Source organism: Serinus canaria, chromosome 1A (genome assembly GCF_022539315.1).
Source record: "Serinus canaria isolate serCan28SL12 chromosome 1A, serCan2020, whole genome shotgun sequence".
Lineage (NCBI taxonomy): Eukaryota > Metazoa > Chordata > Aves > Passeriformes > Fringillidae > Serinus > Serinus canaria.
In genome coordinates this window covers 21,886,829-21,906,386 of record NC_066314.1, presented here as the reverse complement: position 1 = coordinate 21,906,386, position 19,558 = coordinate 21,886,829, and the positions used below count along the sequence as shown (strand labels likewise).

General features: G+C 41.6%; 1 protein-coding gene across 6 annotated transcripts in view; it reads left to right on the top strand.

Moving 5' to 3' along the window:
• The first annotated feature begins 15,286 nt into the window (after positions 1–15,286).
• Positions 15,287–19,558, top strand: part of PTPRZ1 (protein tyrosine phosphatase receptor type Z1) — a 129,494-nt gene continuing 125,222 nt past the window's right edge. For all 6 annotated transcript variants that reach the window (XM_018910194.3, XM_018910193.3, XM_018910192.3 and 3 more), the window contains exon 1: positions 15,287–15,482. In XM_018910194.3, coding sequence (XP_018765739.3) covers positions 15,425–15,482 — 58 coding nt within the window. In that variant the 5' untranslated portion in view covers positions 15,287–15,424. The remainder of the gene's footprint in view (positions 15,483–19,558) is intronic.

Below are 19,558 nucleotides of genomic sequence, written 5' to 3'. Positions count from 1 at the left end.
GTAGATATCTTGATATTATGGTGTTTAGCATTGTCAGAGGGAGCTGAAATATCAGCATAGAATTATATTTACAATGAAGTTGGGAACAAACAGCAATTAATATGTACAGTTAACAGGCTTTCAAAAAGTGGCAGGAAGGCTACTGAGCTCTCTTTTCACAATGTATCACCAGAAAAAGTTTTATAGATAACCTGTTTTCAATAGACAGAGAGACAGCAAGACAACAAGACAGAGATCTATCAAAGAAAATGCATTTAGGGCAAGGTTATGAAGTTGTTGAGCACTTACATGTCAAATCTCATTGACTTCAACTTCTCATTAGCATGAGAAAGAGTTGCATGAGTTTGGCCTTTAGTGAGACACCAGGCTTAAAAATACACATTTGTCAACTTTCAGCTGAAGCATCTCACTAATACTAAATCTATTCAGACTACCCAGCTGAAAGAAAATCGAATTAAGTACCTTCATGGGAGGTTTTTTCTATGCATTTGTGCACACAGGAGTGAAATTCTGTTCAATTTATAGAACACAACTTTTCCTCTAAGATTTTCGAAAAAAGATCACAGTCTGCTGTATTTTATTCCTCAAAAGCAGCTCCAATCTTTCTAAAACTCATTAAATTTGGAATCAGTTGCTAAAATGTGCACAGATTTCACAGGTATCCTGAAATATTTCTTTCATGTATAGAGAAAGAGCACAAGTATTACCAACAACTGAATATTCTTGGATGAAAACTGCCTTTAATAAGTTTGCACTAGGAGAAAAAAACTGTTTCTTGACATAAAAATAAATTACAGAAGGCTTTCCTTTGCTCACTAAGAATTAGTTCTTTCGTTAAGAATTGGTTCTTTCTTAAACTTCTAAAGATTTTAGAATTCCATGATGCAGATATGTTTTTTGAAGCTACTCAGGCAGTAGAGGGAACATGCTGATTCAAGAGCTCCTCCTTTGAGGGAATATCCTTCTTCTTCTTCTTAATATCCTTGAAGCTGTTATGTAGGCCAGACAAATTACACACCAAAGCCTGAATGTGTACTGGGCTAGTCAGACATTTTCAGGGACCTCATCTCTTTCAGTAACCCCATGGTTTAATACATCAACCCAATTCTAGACTATTTTTTTCCTTTGAGGATTTCCAGAATTGTTTTGGAAGGTCAGTATACAGTTCCAGGCATTTGTAGCTAGAGTCCAATCATAGCTAAAGGCACAATATTAAAGGCATGGTTCTTGATTAAAAAAACAAACCCAAACAACCAAACAAAAAAACCCAAAAACAAACCAAACAAAAACACAACCAAACCCCACAGACAAACAAAAACACAAACAAAAACCAAAACAAACTTGATAGAATTGTTTGGCTATGGTATTTAAGAGACAGAGGAGAGAAAAACAGGCACATTTCAGGGGGGGCACAGGCTAGGTAATGGTTGATGATACATGTTTTAATCATTCCACCACTGTTTTTTTCTAATCTTTCTTGCTTATCACTGTTAAAAAAGAGCAACATATCTCATTATGTATTATTTTTCTGCATCTACTATTTGCCTTTCAAAAACATTTGTTTTCCACATGGACTCCAAAGGCAGAAGGAAGTGACAGCATTTAAAAGCATAAGGGTAGCACCAATTCTACTAACAATTTCAAAGCTCAACAGGAGTCTCCAAGTACTAAAGAAATTTAACCTGTAGCACACAAATGTATTTTATAAAGTACAGGGGATTCAATTAAACCATGAACTCTCAGAAACAATTTTACCACTGACTCTGCTAGAGGCCAGGCTTTCATCCTCATTGTATCCCATGAAAGATCTATAAATACAATCTGAGCCTGAATTTTCCCTCTCTAAAGACTCAAAACTCTTATTTGAATGGAAATGAAGACAGTTTTGGAGGGGGCAGATCTAGTGCAACAGCACTGTCAATCCCAACATTAAAACTTGCGGTGCATTTTTACAGATATACCCTGGGACTGGACAAGGACTGTCTTATCCACATAGCTCCTGCCCTTGTCATTGTCCTACCTGATTGCTGTGAGAACATTCCTCACAAGGAAGTGGCTATATGTTATGTAGATAATGTGGGAAATACTAGGAAGAGAAAGGTCATATGTATATTCAGAGGCCTTCTTGTTCCAGGCTTGACTTAGAGGAAGCACTACAAAGCCTGTGCCAGAAGATTGCTGGATTTTACAACAGCCATCTAGCATCTGTGGAAAAGATGTATAGGGGCAATGGCATTTGAGCCCAGGCCTTTTAGTTTTGCACAGTACAGTTCAGTTCAGAAAAATCCATCTGTACTGAGGAAGAATAATTTTTGTGCCTCCCAGAATCATTTGCAGCAGGTCCTAAGGTAGGGCAGGCACAGTCCAATGCTGCAAAATTATGTTTTAAATTTGAACTCACCTATATTACAAAGGTGTAGTGGTGCTGCATTTTAAGGCCTCACAGTTTATGTCACAGACATCTGACTTCACAGACATCTGACTAGTACAACAGTCATGTATGCCCTAGAAAATTGGAGAGGACAAAACACCTGTGAGATGAAAACCCTCAGTTATTTCATGCTCTGAGTACAAAGAAACTGAATGCAAAATATTTCAAAATCAGTCATTTACTTACAATGTATACCAAGAAAATCTGAAACTGTTATTTCAGTAAAAAGCCAAGATGTTTTATAGCAACAGCACATTTGTTGCCTGTGTCAATTGGACTTCATCCAGACCCTCCAGATCTGAGTTACAAAAAGCATTAATTTCATGACAAATATGCTCATTGGTATCAAAAATTGGTGGTGAGACTTACCTACATCTTAATAAAAACTACTGGACTTGTGACCCTGTTTTCTGCTATTCTGAGTTCTGATAGCTGCACAATGTAAATTGTGCATTTTCAGTTGATTTGAGCAGTTGACAGGGTAAACCACGGATGTTATTCCAGTGTTTGGTTTCATTGGAAGCTTTCAATACGTACTCTGAAAGAGACCTGTTCTTCACAGTCATACCTATTCTAGTTAGAGAGTTTTTCACACTGTTACACACAGATAAACACACACATGTACACATACAAACCTCCACTTTTCTCTCCACCCTCCCCTGTTAAAGTAGCTATCTTGCACATCAAAGGGTGAAGGGTATTTTTGGTATATTCAAAAATCACTCAGGAGATGAACAAGCTTATTTGTTCCAAATGATGAAAGTTCAAAGTATTTCATTTATGCTAACAGTTCATTAGTGTAGCCACTCATGTGTGCTAATCCCACTTATTAAGCCTCCCTGTCTCCTATTAATAATAATTTAGCTAAATGGAAGATGTTTCAACAAGAGTATTCCTACTTTCATATATAATTATACTAGATATGGGTATAGTATCTTGATAATAATCTTCCTTTTCACAAAGACTTTAATCTAAATAGAGCTTGGAGTTGCCACAAACAACACTAAGTGCTGCACAGGCTGTGTTTGCCTGAAATGCTGTTACTGAGCTGTCTGTACAGTGCTCACCTCCAAAAATCCCCCTGTGAGCAGATTAGCAGTGGTATCTCTCCTGAGCAGACAGAAACCTGTACAGCAGAAAAACTCTGGAGTAGAACCCACAAAACCACTCATGCAGCTTAATGGGTCTCAGGACCTTCAGGCAAGCTGAGGCAATGAAAAGAGGCAGCAGATGTTGCAGAAGCAATGGAGGACCTGAGTGTCCTATTATTGCCTACGTGACAGCTTCAGCTAGTACACAAAAAGCAGCCACTTCCTCCTTCAGCTGTTTCCAGAAGGGAGATAATTGTCTGTGCCTTGAGAGATGACTTAGACAAGACAGCTAAGCCTTGGCAGCCATGGTTGCCAGATCTGGTTGTAGGACCTGCTACAGCTTTGTTCACCTCTGCTATAGGTGAACAAAGCTGTAGCAGGCTTCTATAGAAGCCAGTTTCTTCCCTCATGTAAGCAGACAACTTTATGCTTCTCCGCTCCAAGTCCAAGAATAACCCATTTCTTCCTCCTTTTCCATTAAAGTATCACATCTTTCCTTTTCCCCCAGCACATTTCTGTCATCTCATTGATGACATCTCAGTTCCCCCTCTCATACAGGGTAACCCCCTTCCCCACACCCAGCATTTACACTGTCAGTCCCCAAACTGCACAGTGCAGGAAGTCTGCCTTTCCTCTATCCTCCTATTCCTGGCTAAATCAGACTACCTGCTTTCTCTCCCAGCTGTCTTACAAGTGCCCAAATTCTGCTCTGCCAAGCACCACAGAGGATGAAAGATAGCTGTCCTCTTTACCAGGGAAGAAGGAGGAGAAGCACACCTGTTCCTAAGCTCATGGAAGGACTGCATCCTTGACTGTGCATGGACAACATGTCAGTCAGTCCTGCAGGAAGGATAGGTAATTATCTGGAGAAAGAAGGAATGTCTGCCCACCCCTAACCTCTGAGAGGTTAGAACTTACCTCAGCCCATGAATCTTTCTCCAACAGCCAGACATCTGAAGGCAATATGGAATGAAACTCCACACCCATGCACTAACACTCCTTTGGGGATTTAGCTCCTAGCAGTTCCTGGAAGGTGACAAACCAGGGAGAATACTCAGCTTGAAGAGGATAACTGAGCACGTGGACCCATGCATCTGATCACACTCAAGATGCTTTATGAATGAGTTTCATGCCTACAGCTGTAAGTCTCATCCAAGTCCTGAGGCCAGTCTAACAGTACAGTGTGCAGGTCATTGAGGATCTCAGATTCTCAAATAGCACCAAATGCCTCTATTTAGGAACTTGAATTAAGCCCTCTGAGGTCTCCATGTGTGTGAGTTTTCTAAGTTCTCACAGTCAAATCCCAATTGAGCCATGCAATGGCAGTCAGAGAGATTTCAACATGTCCTGCAAAGCATTCACTGATATTTGGTCAGAACACACTGGCCAGGTCTCCTTGTCCTATAAAGATAGCACAATTATATTGGAGGCCACACATTTACATGTCTTTGCTTGCAAACTATAACCTCCCCATCAAGACAGTATAACAGGGAAAAACAGAACCAAGAATTCAGCATGGGCTTTACAAGGATGACCACAAAACAAGGAAGATTTCTGATGTAGGATGAAATAATGTAATCTGGCACTAAGGATTGACTCCAATTATTTGCCCAAATAATTTTATTCAATATTTCAAAACAGTGAAAGATCACAATAGAAATCATCATCCAGGAAATCACATGGGTCTTCACACACTTGTGCTGATTCATACTGTGAACTGGGAATGTTTCAGTTAGCTTGATCAAAGAAAAAAATACTTATTGACCAACTACCTGCTCACATATGCAAGCATGTTTATGCTCCTCAGCAATATTTTCCCAAGCACAAGCACATTACCCCGTCCTCCTTAATCCTTCCCTTTCTTCTCTGGTCTTCCTCTAGACAATAAACCAACCCTCAGTTATTTTTCCCCATTTGTCCCAGTTTTACTATATATATATATATATATATATATGTATATTCAAATTTGGTGGTTTTGATGGTTACCTAGGTAGTCTTGACCTTGCAAAGGTTTACTGATACTTTTACCTAGGCACTGCTGACATTAAGATTTCCTCTCCCCAAAAGTTACCACTACTACCCTCCAATTACTGTGAATTTTGGTCAGCCCTCAACTCATGTAACTTACCCTTAACCAAGCCAACCTTCACAGTACTACTTCTAGCATCTGACAGCTTCTCACTCTGCTGTTCATTATGTCCCACAAGAAAATGTCTTGTGCCACGTTCAATTAGTTGAACCTCAAGCTAGGGCTCTGTCATCTCCCTGCATACCTTACCCTAGGCTGCTTAGCTTTCACTTAATTGGTCCCTAACCCTTACCTTAATGATAAAACTTAGTTAAGGATTTAAGTTTTCCTGCAATTTAGTTCCATGGACATGTTTCCATTTTTTCAGATGCATTTTAAAATAAGCAAATGACATTTGATAAAAGCATAACCTAATGGCACACCCTTTTATTGCAGTCAGAATATTTTGATGATCTGATGGTAAACACCATTATCTTTTTTATCCCAGCATACTGAAACCCACCATAATTTCTGTCATCAACCAGGGCCACGCCTGTCATCAACAAGACCTCTAAAATGTTTCAGCTGTCTGCAAAGAGTGAACCTATAACAGTGTCACCCAAAAGTGTCACTTGACTCAGAGAAAGTAACCATTCTTTCTCCAGTGGTCAGTAGGTCCCCACAAAAGAGAAAAAGAGGACTGGCACACAATACTTCCCCGGGTAACCTGCAACCACTGACTAATCCTGAGTTCAGATTCACTAAGACTGATGGTACATGTGCATTTAGTAACCTTCTAAATCCTTGTTGGCCAGTCCTTGAACTCACATCAATACATTTGAAACCAGAACACCACTGCCAAAGATTTTCACAGGCCTGAATGTAATCACTGAAAGAACTTTGGGGTGGAGTCTTTTTGAACTTGGCTCATGCTGGATTCATTTGCTGCCAGCAGTTCTTCCTGTTGGCCAAGTGAGCAGTTCCCATCTTTGCTCTCCATGGTCTGATCTGGTTCTACAGACCTTGGTCATGGGATGTCTCTCTTCCAGAATGAGGAATATCAGACTCTTTTTTTTGCTCCTCAGATGTCTTCCTTCTTGTTCCCTAAACACAGAAGCCATTTCACCTCATCTTTGAGGTTCTCTTCGGAGAAGGTTGCTGATCTTAAGAGAAGAAAATTCTGGTATTTGAAGGTGTGTAGTGAGGAAAAAAAACCTCAAACAGAACCTAAGGACTTTTAATGAGGAATTTTTTCAGTCATAATTAGAAGCATCAAGCAAGGAGAGGATTTATAAAGTGACCTAAGTAATGATGTTGTCTGATTTGTTCTCTATTAAGAATATTTTTGACATTTTTTTGACATCTACCAAGTACTGAGCAAGACTTCACACAACTGTCTATCATAACTCCAAATACCAATAGTGAGTGGCAAGAGCAATCTCAGATCTCATCATTTTCCTTTAAGATAAAGAATTCTTTTCCATAAGTGTCACATAAGTCTTTGTGTATATTAAAATTTTTTATACTTCAGTTACCACAGTTCAGATAGGCAGCTTTGAAGTTTTAGTAGCAAAAAAAAAAAAAAAAAAAAAAAAAAAAGTCTATGTTTTCTGATAATATTTTGCTCAAATATCAGAAGTTTCTTTTTTTAACAACAAAAGTTCTGAGATCGTAGAAGTCTTTATAGTGGAATGACTGCCAGAAATGCTTTTAGAATTGAGAAGGAACATTGTTTAATTATTCCTTTCCTTACTTGGGAAACTTTGGCATTTTGTTTCTATGTACTAGAATCCAACATGCCTGCCTCTGTTTATTTTTCCTATCAATGAAGTAGCAACATGTGGTACTGTCAAAAGAAGGAGGAGTTGTGAATTTATTTGGTGGATGCCTTGAATACTGACAAATAGCTGCTATTTTTTATATGGGCTATGGTATATCAGCATACTTTTGTTGCCATTTTGTGTACTTTTATCCCCAGTTAAATAATAGATTTCAAACATACTTATATTTTAAAGCTATGAAAATAATAACAGTCATAGTATGCAAATTCATTTCCATAATCTAACTAGCTTCTTACTCCAGCTAAAGTTGAAACATATATTGTAAATGTGCTATAATTTGCTATAAGAAAAAAGAATAGGAATAAAATTATAAACATGCATTTAAGAAAAAAAACTTCCCATGCTTCATTTTCCAGCAGTGAACTATTCCTATCATTCAATATGCATTGTTTGAATCTCCTCTGTGCAGCATCATCAACATTTACCAGAGCATGATGATTATGATAAATTGTTCCAGGGCTATTGTGGTTGTAGGTCAGCACTTGCTGTAAGAAGAATGCCACCAAATTCACAAATAAAAGAGAAAAAAAAAATGATGAATGTGACATCAGCATAGGGAAAACTGTTTGATAAGATCTGTGAATATGCCAGCTTGTTTTTGGCTGGAATTGACCTAGTAGATCTCAGCTTAATGGCTTGTTCCAGGAAGATATCTTTATTTATTTATTTATTATTTACCATTAAATGGGGTATTATTAAAGCCTGGTGCATATGTAGGAATGGGGTTTACTCAGCATGACCAACTGTTTAAGTCTATGTATGCCTTTAATACATAGCTTAAGCATGAACTGGAGTTTTGCATTTTGGATTGATGTTTTTGAAAGTATACATTTTGGGTTTGTTTGTCCAAATTTCCTGCCAGGATGTACATTATCTTTAAAAGAAGGCAGGAGAAAAAGAGCCTTTTAATCATCGACCCCGCTGAAAACAGTGCCTTATTCTGCAGTTACTGACTGAGAGAATTTTCTTCACTGGCACAGAAAATGCCTCTTTACACTCTGTATTGACAGCTACACCAGCAGTAAGAGCAGGGGGAGAAGGGGACACGTGAAATTGCAGGCACAGCCCACTGCTTGGCTGGCATGAAGGACAGTGGGTGCCTTATGTGTCTCAAAGGCCAAATTCAGTGCCTGGGTAGGCTGCAGAGGAGCAGGGAGGGGATCTGCACATCGCCACTGTCCCCAGCAGCAAGGCAGACCTGCTTCTACCTGGCCTTCTACAGAAAGCTGAGCAAAAGTTAAACATCCCAGGAGGTCACATTACCTTGTGTTTGGAGCCTGGGAGGGAACTGGATGTTAAATAATTCACTCGTGCCCACTCTTCATTTATCATTTCAGGATTTAGCCTTATCTGTCTCTGCGGGAAACTACTGTGTTGCTAACAGGTAACCAGGCAGTGGGATGATATGACAGTGTGGTCAAAGCTGTACTTTCTGTTTCCAGTTTTACATTTAATAACCCAAGCAGAAATTAATAGGAATGTTAAACAGGAGTAGGAAATATTATTTTCATTTCCTCCTTCCATTTCTTTGCTCCATAGCATGATGGAAGATAACCAAATGTCCCTAGAGGCATATCCATTAGTCTAGAACATAGGAAGAGATTTTTAACTGGAGTAAGAACATTTTTACAACATGGCCATGGCTCCCACAGAGATGAAAATTTAGTCAGAAACTCAGCCAGTGCTGGATCTTTCTTTACAGAGAGGTTCTGTGTAGAAAAGACAGAATCAACCTTCAATGAATATGTTGGAAACACTTGTTCATAAGAGGTGTTGAGTGGTAGCAGTGGGTGTCAAGTAGTAGTGTGGAGTGCCACATAACAGAGAGGTAAATTGTGATCAAACAGCCAAAACAAGTATGAAGGAAATGTAGGCAAATTTGACTCAGTGTTCATGCATGTATGTATGTGTGTGTGTGTGTATGTGTGTGTACACAAATATATTAAAAATGTTCAAAATTAGCCTTTCAGTCCATCATTGCTTACTTCCCACACTCAATAATTACTCTGCTCCGATACACAGTGGGTTAGAAGGTCCTTAACAAGAAAGAGTTTTTTGGCACTTAAAGAATCAGCTAGGAAGAGACTGGTTTTGCCAAAAAGACAGAGTTGGTAGGGGAATGTGGAGTTTATTTCACAATCACCTGGTAAAGCTGGGAGAAAGCAATATATAAGATTTCTAGCCCATAAACCTTTGCTTTGCTTTGCCAGAAGACATGGTGTTGAAGCTTTTTCCATGGCTAGGCCAGACAGCTGTCTAAAAAAACAGATTTAAACCCTGCTTATTTTAGCCCATCTAACAGTTCAGCTTTTTTCAACTGGTTCTTACAGGGATATAAAATAATAAAACCAGATTATGTGAATAGACTTTGTCTCTCACACAACCCTTCCAAGAGTCTGATGGCACCTGGCTCCTGTCAAACTGTCAAGTTTTGATCTTTTTCTGAGAGGAAAATATATACATGTACTGCCATTTTACTTAGCTTTGGAAACCAAATTGGGTTACATCTTCTCTTTTAGGAAAGGGATAAAAAAGGCTTTAAAGTAATAATTTTACTTGTCTTTTTGTGTTCTTGGAGGCAGATGAATTGGGGAAGTAATGCCTCAAACCAATTTAAAAAATGAAAGTAACACTAGACTGAGCATAAAAATAGAATTAATTCAAAATATGAGAAAAAAATTATTTACCTGTTACTAGGTTTTGAATAATCTTGAAGCTCCAATATGCTGAAAAAAACTGAGGTAGACAAAGACAGTAGGTTTACTTTCATTTTGTATCTTAATAATACCAAAACAAAAGTTTGAGATCCTGTGCTAACACTTCTCCATGTAAAGGGGTAAACACCCTTGGTAATAAGCAAGTGCTCTGAAGAAAACCAGTATTTTAACTTGACAGATGTGACACATTTGATTTCAGCATGACTCCTTATGAATTTGGGTTTTGGTTTTGTATCACGTATCTGTATGACATTCCTAATGGTGGTAGTGACAGACACTGTCAGGACAACATGTTTTAACACACCTTTTTGATAATTTGAATGTACATTTGGGGAAGCAATAGAGAGCGAGGGGCGGGTGTTGGGGAAGGATTTGTGGGCTGTTGCGTGTGGGGGGGTTGCTTTTCTTGGCTGTTCTTTTCTTTCTGCTGTAGGTATGGTGCGTTTCTCTTTTTTTCTTTTCTTTTCGTTTCGTTTCCGTTCCTTCCTTTCAGTGACGTGCCGGGCAGTTTCTTTCCGTTCGTTACCGTCCTTGCCTGTTCATGTCGCCTGTGACGTCCTTTCCTTACCTACTTCTGTTCCTTTCCTTTCCTTCTTCTCCCTTTCCTGGTCCTTTTCCTTTCCTTACTTCCTTTCCTTTTCCTTTCCTTTCCTTTCCCTTTCCCTTTCCTTCCGGCCTTTCCCTTCCCCCATTTTCCTCACTTTCCTTGCCTTTCCTTTCCTTTACTTTCCTTGCCTTTCCTTTCCTCCTTCCTTTCCTTTCCACTGATGCCCGTGCCCTTTCCGTGCCTTTCCTTGTCCTTCCCTGTGCCGTGCCTTTCCTCGGTCCCCCTTTCCTGTTGCCTTGCCCTTCCTTTCCCTTGCTTCCCCTTCTTCCTTCCCTTTTCCGTTCCGCCTGCCTGCCTCTCCTGCCTCTTCTCCGCCCCCCCACTTCCTTCCCTCCGCTCCCCTCCTCTACTCTCCTCAGCTCCGACTCACTCTCCTCTCCTTCCTCCTCCTCCCTCCCTCTCCCTCCTCTCCTCTCCTCTCCTCGCCTCTCCCTCCTCCTCCGTCCTCTCACTCCGCCTCCTCGCCCTCCTACCTCCTCTCCTCTCCTCGCCGTCTTCATCTGCTTTCTACACCCACAACTGGATCTCGACACTATCCAATACATTATTGAAATGAAAACCAGAAGAAGATAACATCTACAAGACACTGACATTATTGTGAAAAAACACCCATAAAGCACTTGGAGCTAGAAAAAAATTAAAAGCTGAAGGAACCATGGAATGACTCATTCTGGAAATTAACGAGGTTGTCACAACACAAAGGAAACTACAGTATCAACACTGAGAAAAAGTTCATTTAGCCTGACAAAAAAATGCTGAAATTGATAAAAGAGCAGATTTGAAGGAAATATTTAACATCAGGTGGAAAAAGAAAGTTAAATATTAAAGAAATTTGAAAACAAAAGGAAAGACCTTTCAAAAGGAGAAAAGTTTTAAACAGTAGCTAAACAGGAAACAGTTTCTCATCAAGATTTGCTAATGTTTCATAAAAGTACAAGTAGAAATTTTGTGTACTCAAAGAAAGCTTTATGAAAACCCCCAACATATCTACTATAAAATAGAGTGAGGAAATAAGTCATATTTTCATTGCTAAGTCATCAAGAAAAATAGTGAGTTTAAAAGAAACAGATATCTGTAATGTTAGCTACAGGTCCATTTCATATCTCCTTGCTCCTGTGACATGTTCTGTGTTATTTATACTTCATAGAGGAGAGAGAGGAAGCAGTAATACAAATCATGTTTTGAGCTAGCTAATTATTTTTTTACACATTTGTTTATTTCCAAACTAATTTCTGTGAATTTGGCTTGTCACAGTACAAGCTAAAACACCATGAACTGACAGCTGAAGGCAAAGATGAAGTGTCACCCTTCCACAGCCAAATGCTTCCTGTACCATAGAGAGCTCTCTCCCTGGCCATTCCTCAGCTCAAGAACCAGAAGGGAATTGTAGTACTTGGCCTCTGTCCTGTGGATTTTCTAAACCACTGACACCTATTTAAAGCAGCTGTAAAGTATCATCACAACAGAATATTATAATTTAATTCTTATTCTGACCAGCTATGCACACACAGTGAAAGGCCAGAGATGAACCTTCTAATCCATCTGAATTATCTCTGTATTATGGGCTATAAAACTGCAGATGAGTTGCTTAGTGTAGGCACCTGTGGCCATGTTTTAAGGAGATTATATTTTGATGTAAAGGTTTGAAATTACGGAGAGTCCAACACATTCACTGGTGATCTGTCTAAAATGTTATCATTCACCTCATAAAATATTATAGTGCATTACCTACTGAAAGTTAACTATCACCATGTCAGTCCAGACTCTCCCTGTGTAGTAATTTTCTGGGGAAGACCAGGAAATAGTAGTGCCCTCTGTGAATGCTGTACTTCCCCTTCATTATGGGTGTGTGCATGATGGGTAACTTACAGCATAAATAAAATGGAATTCTTCAAGAAACCCTGTAAGAAAGGAATACACTGACCTATTCCAGCATGTACCTGGGCAACTAATCATGTTAGCAGCTGTTAAGAGGACGTCCTTTAGTCTTGCCAGACAGTCACAAACCAGGGAGCAGCTGGCCACAGCTGAGTACCTGGCAATTAAAAAATCATCAAACTGCTCAAAAGTTGGTTCCAACATGGACAGAGGAGGAACCTTGAAGTTGCTGCAAGCTCATGCATACTTAGAAGCAACACAACTGAGTTTTATCTACCTATCATCTTGAGAAAAACGCCAAACAGAGGAATAGTCTGAGAGTCAGGCATTACTGCAGGCTCTGGCTTTATACTGTGCATTACACTGATATATTGTATATTACAATATATTGTATATTTCAATAACACCTATGCATACTGCTATGCAATATTGTATTATTCTTACTCCTACTGCAAAACTAAGCCAGTTGCAAAATGGTGTTGGAGCTGGAGTTTATCTCAAATATATTAATTATTTGTGTTAGTATATCGTCTTCCATATGTCTATCAGTATGTTTGTGCATGCTTGTCTATGCATGGGTTTGGAAATCACTATAGCTTTTTCCTGGGATTTAGGTTCATTCAATAAAATTAAAAACAGCTTAACATTAAAATTCTTAACATTTTCCCTTAGGACAACCCTAAAATAGTTTTATATTGGTGGAGCTCAGCACATGAAGCTTGTTTCTTCCCATGATGCTGAAAGTCCATTTAACATGAACTGTCACTCAAATTTTCTCCTAATGAAGCAACCCCTATTGTATTTACAGTGCAGTACCCTGAAAGATGCTGACCTTGCATCAGAAGACACATCTGCAGTCTGCTTTCTAAATGCAATTGACTGCTTGAGCATCTTGGCACATTCGCCTCTGACTTCTGTTCACTCTGAATTTTCTACTTTGTTTAATGTCAAGATAGCTCATTACATCCCAAAAAGCCAGGTAGAACAGGTGGAAATTGAAATGAGAAACACACAGAATTTTTTTTTGTCTTCTTTGAAAGACAAGCTGGCAGATGCAGCGCCTGAGGACTGAGAGGCTCGGTGGAGTAGGGTACCGATAAAGCACCGAGTGTTTTTACACTTAAGTTGCCCACCATTAAAAGTCGCATCACATCCGTGCAGAATAGGCCGTTTCACTCGGATGCAAACAGTATCACAAACACAGGGACCATTCACACGGCTCCTGGGCTGCACTTCGGCGAGCCTGGGATGAAGCCGAGGACCGTGTGTACCATCTAACGCTCCCAAAATCCCTTGTGTTGGTCAGGGGTGTTTCCAGCCCCCATTTATCTTTTCCCATGAGAGCTCAGCTCGGCGAGGGAAGGCCGTGGGAAGGCAGGGGCAACTCAGAGGGCAGGGTGCCCGGGTCGGGGGAGCGTGCAGGGCAAGGGGGGCTCAGCTGGGGCCCCGCACCAGACCCACGCGTGCTGCTCTGCATCCCTCCGGCGCGCTGTACGGCCCGCCGGCCCGCACTTCCCAAAACGCGGGACCTGGATTTTGTTTGCCTTCATGTTTCACTTCTAGTTTGGGTGGGGTTTGCTTTCTTTTTTTCTGGTCTTGTTTTGACTTCCCGGAAAAACGGTGCCAGTGCCTGCGCCCTGACCCACTTCTCCGTTGGATAATGATATTCCGCGGCTCCAGCCCCTTCCCCCGCTGCCACTCCAGTTCCCAGGGAACACGCAAACCCTCCGGTTCCCGGGGCAGGGAGCGGTCGGCAAACAGCACCTCCTTAGAGAGGGCTCCGCTCCCAGCGCCGCCAGTGCCCCGCGCCCGTTCCCACGGCTGCCCATCGCGCTGCGCGCCCGCAGCCGGGCCCCGACCCACGGCCCGGGGCATCGCCTCCAACAGGGTCCTTCCCTCGGCGTGCTCCAGGCTGCACTGACCGGCCGCGCACCTTGACCTTAAGAAACCCAGAGCTACCCCACGGTCTCCGCCTCTTATAAAGAAAGATCTCGTTAAAGAAATAAACTTTTCTTCCCACGGCAAGGGGAGGCAGGCGGTGTCTGGGGGACTGCTCCGGCCCGGGGCGGCTCTCTCTCCGCCAGCGCCGGAGCTGCGTCCCAGTCTTCGACCGCGGGGCCACGCTCTGCCCGCGGCGGTGTGAACCCCTCTCGGTCCCCAGGCCCCCGTTCCCTCCCTCCTGCGTTTTAGGAGCACGGGGAGGTTCTGTTCCTCCCGCCCGAGGGTGTGCGCCACCGCACTGGCCGCGCACGACACCCCCGCACACGCACCCCCCCATCCACACCCACAGGCGCGCACACACACATACATGCACGCACACACACACACAAACACACCCTCTCACATATCCACACACGCTCACATATACATACGCGCACACACACACACACAGTCTCTCTCTCACACATACTCACACACACACACTCACACGCGCGCACACGTGCGCGCCCGCCCAGCGGAGCGCGGTCTCCGCCCCCCGTGCGCACACACATACACGGCGCGCATACACACGACACACACGACACACAAACAGTCGCGACAGACACATCAAGCGGACACCCGCGCACACGCACCCGCCCGGGCACACCGCACATCCCGCGCTCCCCGCAGCCACTCGCGGCCCCCGCCATGCGCTGAGCGGAGCCGCGGCCCCGCCAGCTCCCAGCGCCGCTGATCCCGCCCGCCCGCCCGCGGCGTGGGGGCGGCCGCCGGGCGCGGTCGCGGCGCGGAGCCGGATCCCCGCGAGGGAGAGGTGCAGCAGCCCGCGGAGGCCGGCGGGCGGGCAGGAGGCTGAGACAGCCGGACAGGCAGGCAGGCAGGCAGTTGGAAGGAGACGGGGGACGATTTGGACATGCTCATTCTCGGGCGCTTGGTTGCCTGCATCCAGCTCATCTGTATCCTCAGAGTGGGTGAGTGATCTCTGCATGAATTCATCTTCGGGCTTCGGAACAACTTTTCTCCCCGGGCTCCGGTGGGTTTTGGTCTCTCTGATCCCTTTTACATAGATATGCAGGCGCAGTCTGTGCCTGTTCCACACCGCGAAAACGCTGTCAACACCACTGGTGGGAGCGTTTCTCCTACCCCTTTTACCTCAGCCGTCGGGCTCCGAGGATGCGCGGTACCCCACGGCGCCGCCGGCCCTGCTTCCGAGCGGGGCTCGCCAGCCCACGTTGCCTCTGCTCCCCCAGCGTGCCCCGCCGAGCCCTCCCAGGGGTTCGGCTCCGCTGCCTTGCCGGCACCCGCGGGGGAGGGACCGGGTGTGCGCCGGTGACAGGGGGAGAGAGAAAATCCATGCACAGCAATGCTGATATCGATCGTCTCTGGGGACGTGGGATGGATGTGAGATGTTACTTTAAGGTCTCGCATGAACTGCTCCGAAGAGAAGGGGATGGTGCAAAATTTCGCTCTAAAAAGGACTCGTTCTCCCTGAACGGGTAACGTCAGTGGTTGCCCTAAACCATGCAAAATACGAGTCGGTCATTCACGTGGGACCCCGCATACAGAATATGGATTCATATATAGATGTTAGTAGGACTGCTTACATAACCAAATTCATTTTCAGCTCATGCAGACCTGTGCAACTAGGGTGCATCCTAAAAATCATGCCGTTCCCTGTTACATGATAAGATGGTTTTTATAACCCGCGTGAGTCACTTAATGCTGTTAGAAATGCTTCATCAAATAAACACTAGCAGCTTTTGTGGTCGGGTTTGTATCCTGTTGGATGGTCGTTTTGAATTTATAAGTTCTAATTAAATAGATCACTAGAAAATACCAGTTGGCTGCTTATATTAAAGTATGAGGAACTTGGGAGCTTTACCTCCTTGTATACAAAACCAGTCTTACAATAGGTCTTCGGTGACAAAGTAGTCACTAACCTACATTTGTCACCCAATAGGTGGAGCTGCTTCTGAAACCATGCAGCTCTATAAACAAAGATCGGGGTTAGGTTTCACTTCTGATTTAGTACCAAGTTCGGCTAGTTAGGGAAAACTACTTTTTTATTTTATGGGAAGAATGTTTTTGCCTCTTTTCAGAAAATACCGTAGAATTATTCAACTATAAACATAATGAATGTAACTGATCTTCAGTTAAAATGTATCATATTCATAAAGGCATTAATAACATTTTAATGTCACTTTAAACTAACCTATCCCTAAAAATAGGGTGCTTACCCCAATTCTCTTACTTCAAATAACTCTTTTATACTATGGCAAAGATTGGTCTGTTATAAAACTTTTGATAAGTTTTAATAAAGTCTTTCTTACATTGACAACCTGTTTCCTAAAATCAGAGGTACTCCTGTCTGTTTAAACAAAAAAAAATTAGCAGGTGCTTTTACATGTGTGTAGAGGTATATGAAAGTGTCTGAGAACAGATCAAGTATATGATAATATCATCATAATGTAATACAACTCAATTAAATTTTGGAAAGAACTTTCCTATTCAGGTGATCCTATCACACTGGAAGCAATGCAAGACATAAACATAATTTTGTAAATTTTTTTGTTTGGGTTTTTTTAAAATAATTTAATCTAGCATCTTATTAGAAATAAGCTGATTTTATGTAATATAAGATTTGGGTACTTGTGCATATGTATGTAATATTCATTCATGAATTTACAAGGTCTGACAGGATGGGAAAAGGTTTTCTACTCATACATAAGATTTAAGTGCAGCAACTTTTTGTTTCTCTACACGGATACACTATTGTTTTCAAACCTGACCTGGAGAGGACCCCCATTCCAGACGTGATGATTTGATTTGGTCTCAGTGGTGCATACTTCTGAAGACCCATGAGCTAGACTTGTCAGTGTGTTCAACACTATGATTGTTTCCAAGAATGAATACCCTGTACAGGCTATTAGATTGGTTTAATCAGATTTCATTTGAATATGTTCCTGTTTGATTACCTCTCTGTAACAAATATGCTATGATATGATAACATTAGCTCATAGAAACAAATACTTAGAATCCTGATATAATTTTCTTCTGTGTTTTTTGTTTGGTTGGTTTTTTTTCATAAAATATAAAATAAATGATTGCATACCACCAATGTATGGTTCCAAGGGTTTGGTGAGAGAGAAGAACTGGATGGGACTGTCTGGCTCTTACCATTAAATATTTTTGGTGCAGAAGAAACCAGACCCAGGGCTCTGTGAATGGATTGGTGCTGGAGAGCATGGCAATCTGCCTTTGCGTTGTGGAGCCTATGCTTATTAGTGTGAGGCAGCATGTAGATCCCAGCCTCATTTGCTTGTACTTTCAAAAAATGTTGTTCAGTCCTTAGCTGGTCTGGTGCAGTGGTCCTTTTCAGTGGTCCTTCCAAGAGAATCTGATCGGGAGATTTGCTGTTGACATTGGGAGATTCATCAGGGAAATCTGTCTCATGTGTGTCCAAAAAAGACAAGGCAGCCAAGTCAGCCTCACTGAGGAATAAACTGTTAGAGCAGATGGAGGCAGAAAGTTCTTCTAGGAATGACAAGACAGTGACAGTTCATTCTTTGCCTTACTGAAGACATGCTTAGGAGCTTAATTCTGATATCCCTGCTGAGTTATGAACAGCACCTTCCTTCACAGTGTTACTGAGGCCAAGGAACTTGATTCCATCAAGCACTGCTGTAATTATTTATGGAGCAGGGTATTATCTGAGTACTCTCAGTGAGTGCTGTTCAGTGAAGTCCAGGGAAACCTGTGGAGTGAGATGCTATTCAGTCACAAGCAAGAGCTCATAAGAAATCCTGGGCCATTGTTTGTGAACACTACTCTGTGGTTAGAGATTTCCTATTAAGTTCTTTCTTTTACTGAGATTAAAGGGGAAATAAACCCCAACACTACATGGACAATTCACTTGTTTTTTTAAATTTTTATTTTATATGAGAAATTTTTGAGTCTGTAATTTTCACCCTGCATGTATCTCAGACTGAAGGTACTCTTTGAAAATCTGCCCTGGCTTGCTCATGTGTTCCATATAACCTGAAAGTCAGTGAGGTGTGCCCTTTTTTGTGCCTTTTGTAGCATTGTTCCTATGGAAATAATATCTGGAACCTTTTCAATAAGTAGACTATTTATGAATCTGTGTAGGCAAGAAAATATTCACAGAAAAAGGAACATATTTTAACAAATTAGACTGTAGTTGTGGTTAAATTTGAGTCAAAGAACTGTAAATATTTAGGCAAGAGTTAAAAATATTGCATGCTTTCATTAGCAAAATGTATGGGTAGTTTCCCTAAATAAAGTAAAAACTGTCTCTAGAATTAGCTAATCTGCATCCTACTGCTGTCACTGTCCAGCCTCAGCCAGGGTTTTGCCTTTTAAAATGCAGCTCATTAATCTATGAATTGCTTAATTAGTTGTGTTTCAGTTTAATTTCTCACTATCTAGAAAAGATCTCTTGTTTTTAGTTTTTTCTGGCATCCCTTTATTTGCACAAAGATGGTAATAATTCTCTAAATATTCTTATTTTTCTTACACAGCTGACATCAGGACAGTATTTCCAAGCTGTCAGGCAGCAGGTACTTCACTATCAACATGAAAACAACTTCTCTGTGCTCTTTACTGGAGGATCACTACTAAAAATTATGAGAATCTAAAGCGGAGCACCCCTGTGGCTTCCCAAATCCAATCACACTTTGTGTTCATTCTCATGACCACGTGTTTGGACTCAGTAAGCCCTTAGACTATTAAAGGACTGTGGGATCAGATCTTTCTTTTTTGTACTGATCTCTTATTTTGGAAATATTTTTGTAGGCCAGTTATTTGGCCCACTTAAAACTGAATTACATCACAGTAATATTAATGTACACTACTTCTAATGCTTTAGCACATTTTTTGCTTAAGATTATATGTTCCTATGGATGATGATACATAGCTCCTATGGAGACATTTAATCCTGCCATATCTAAAGCATAAGAGCTAAAACAAAAATGAGAATTTTAGAACTGATGTATTTTCTACTTTAACCACCTTTATTGTGGCCATGTAT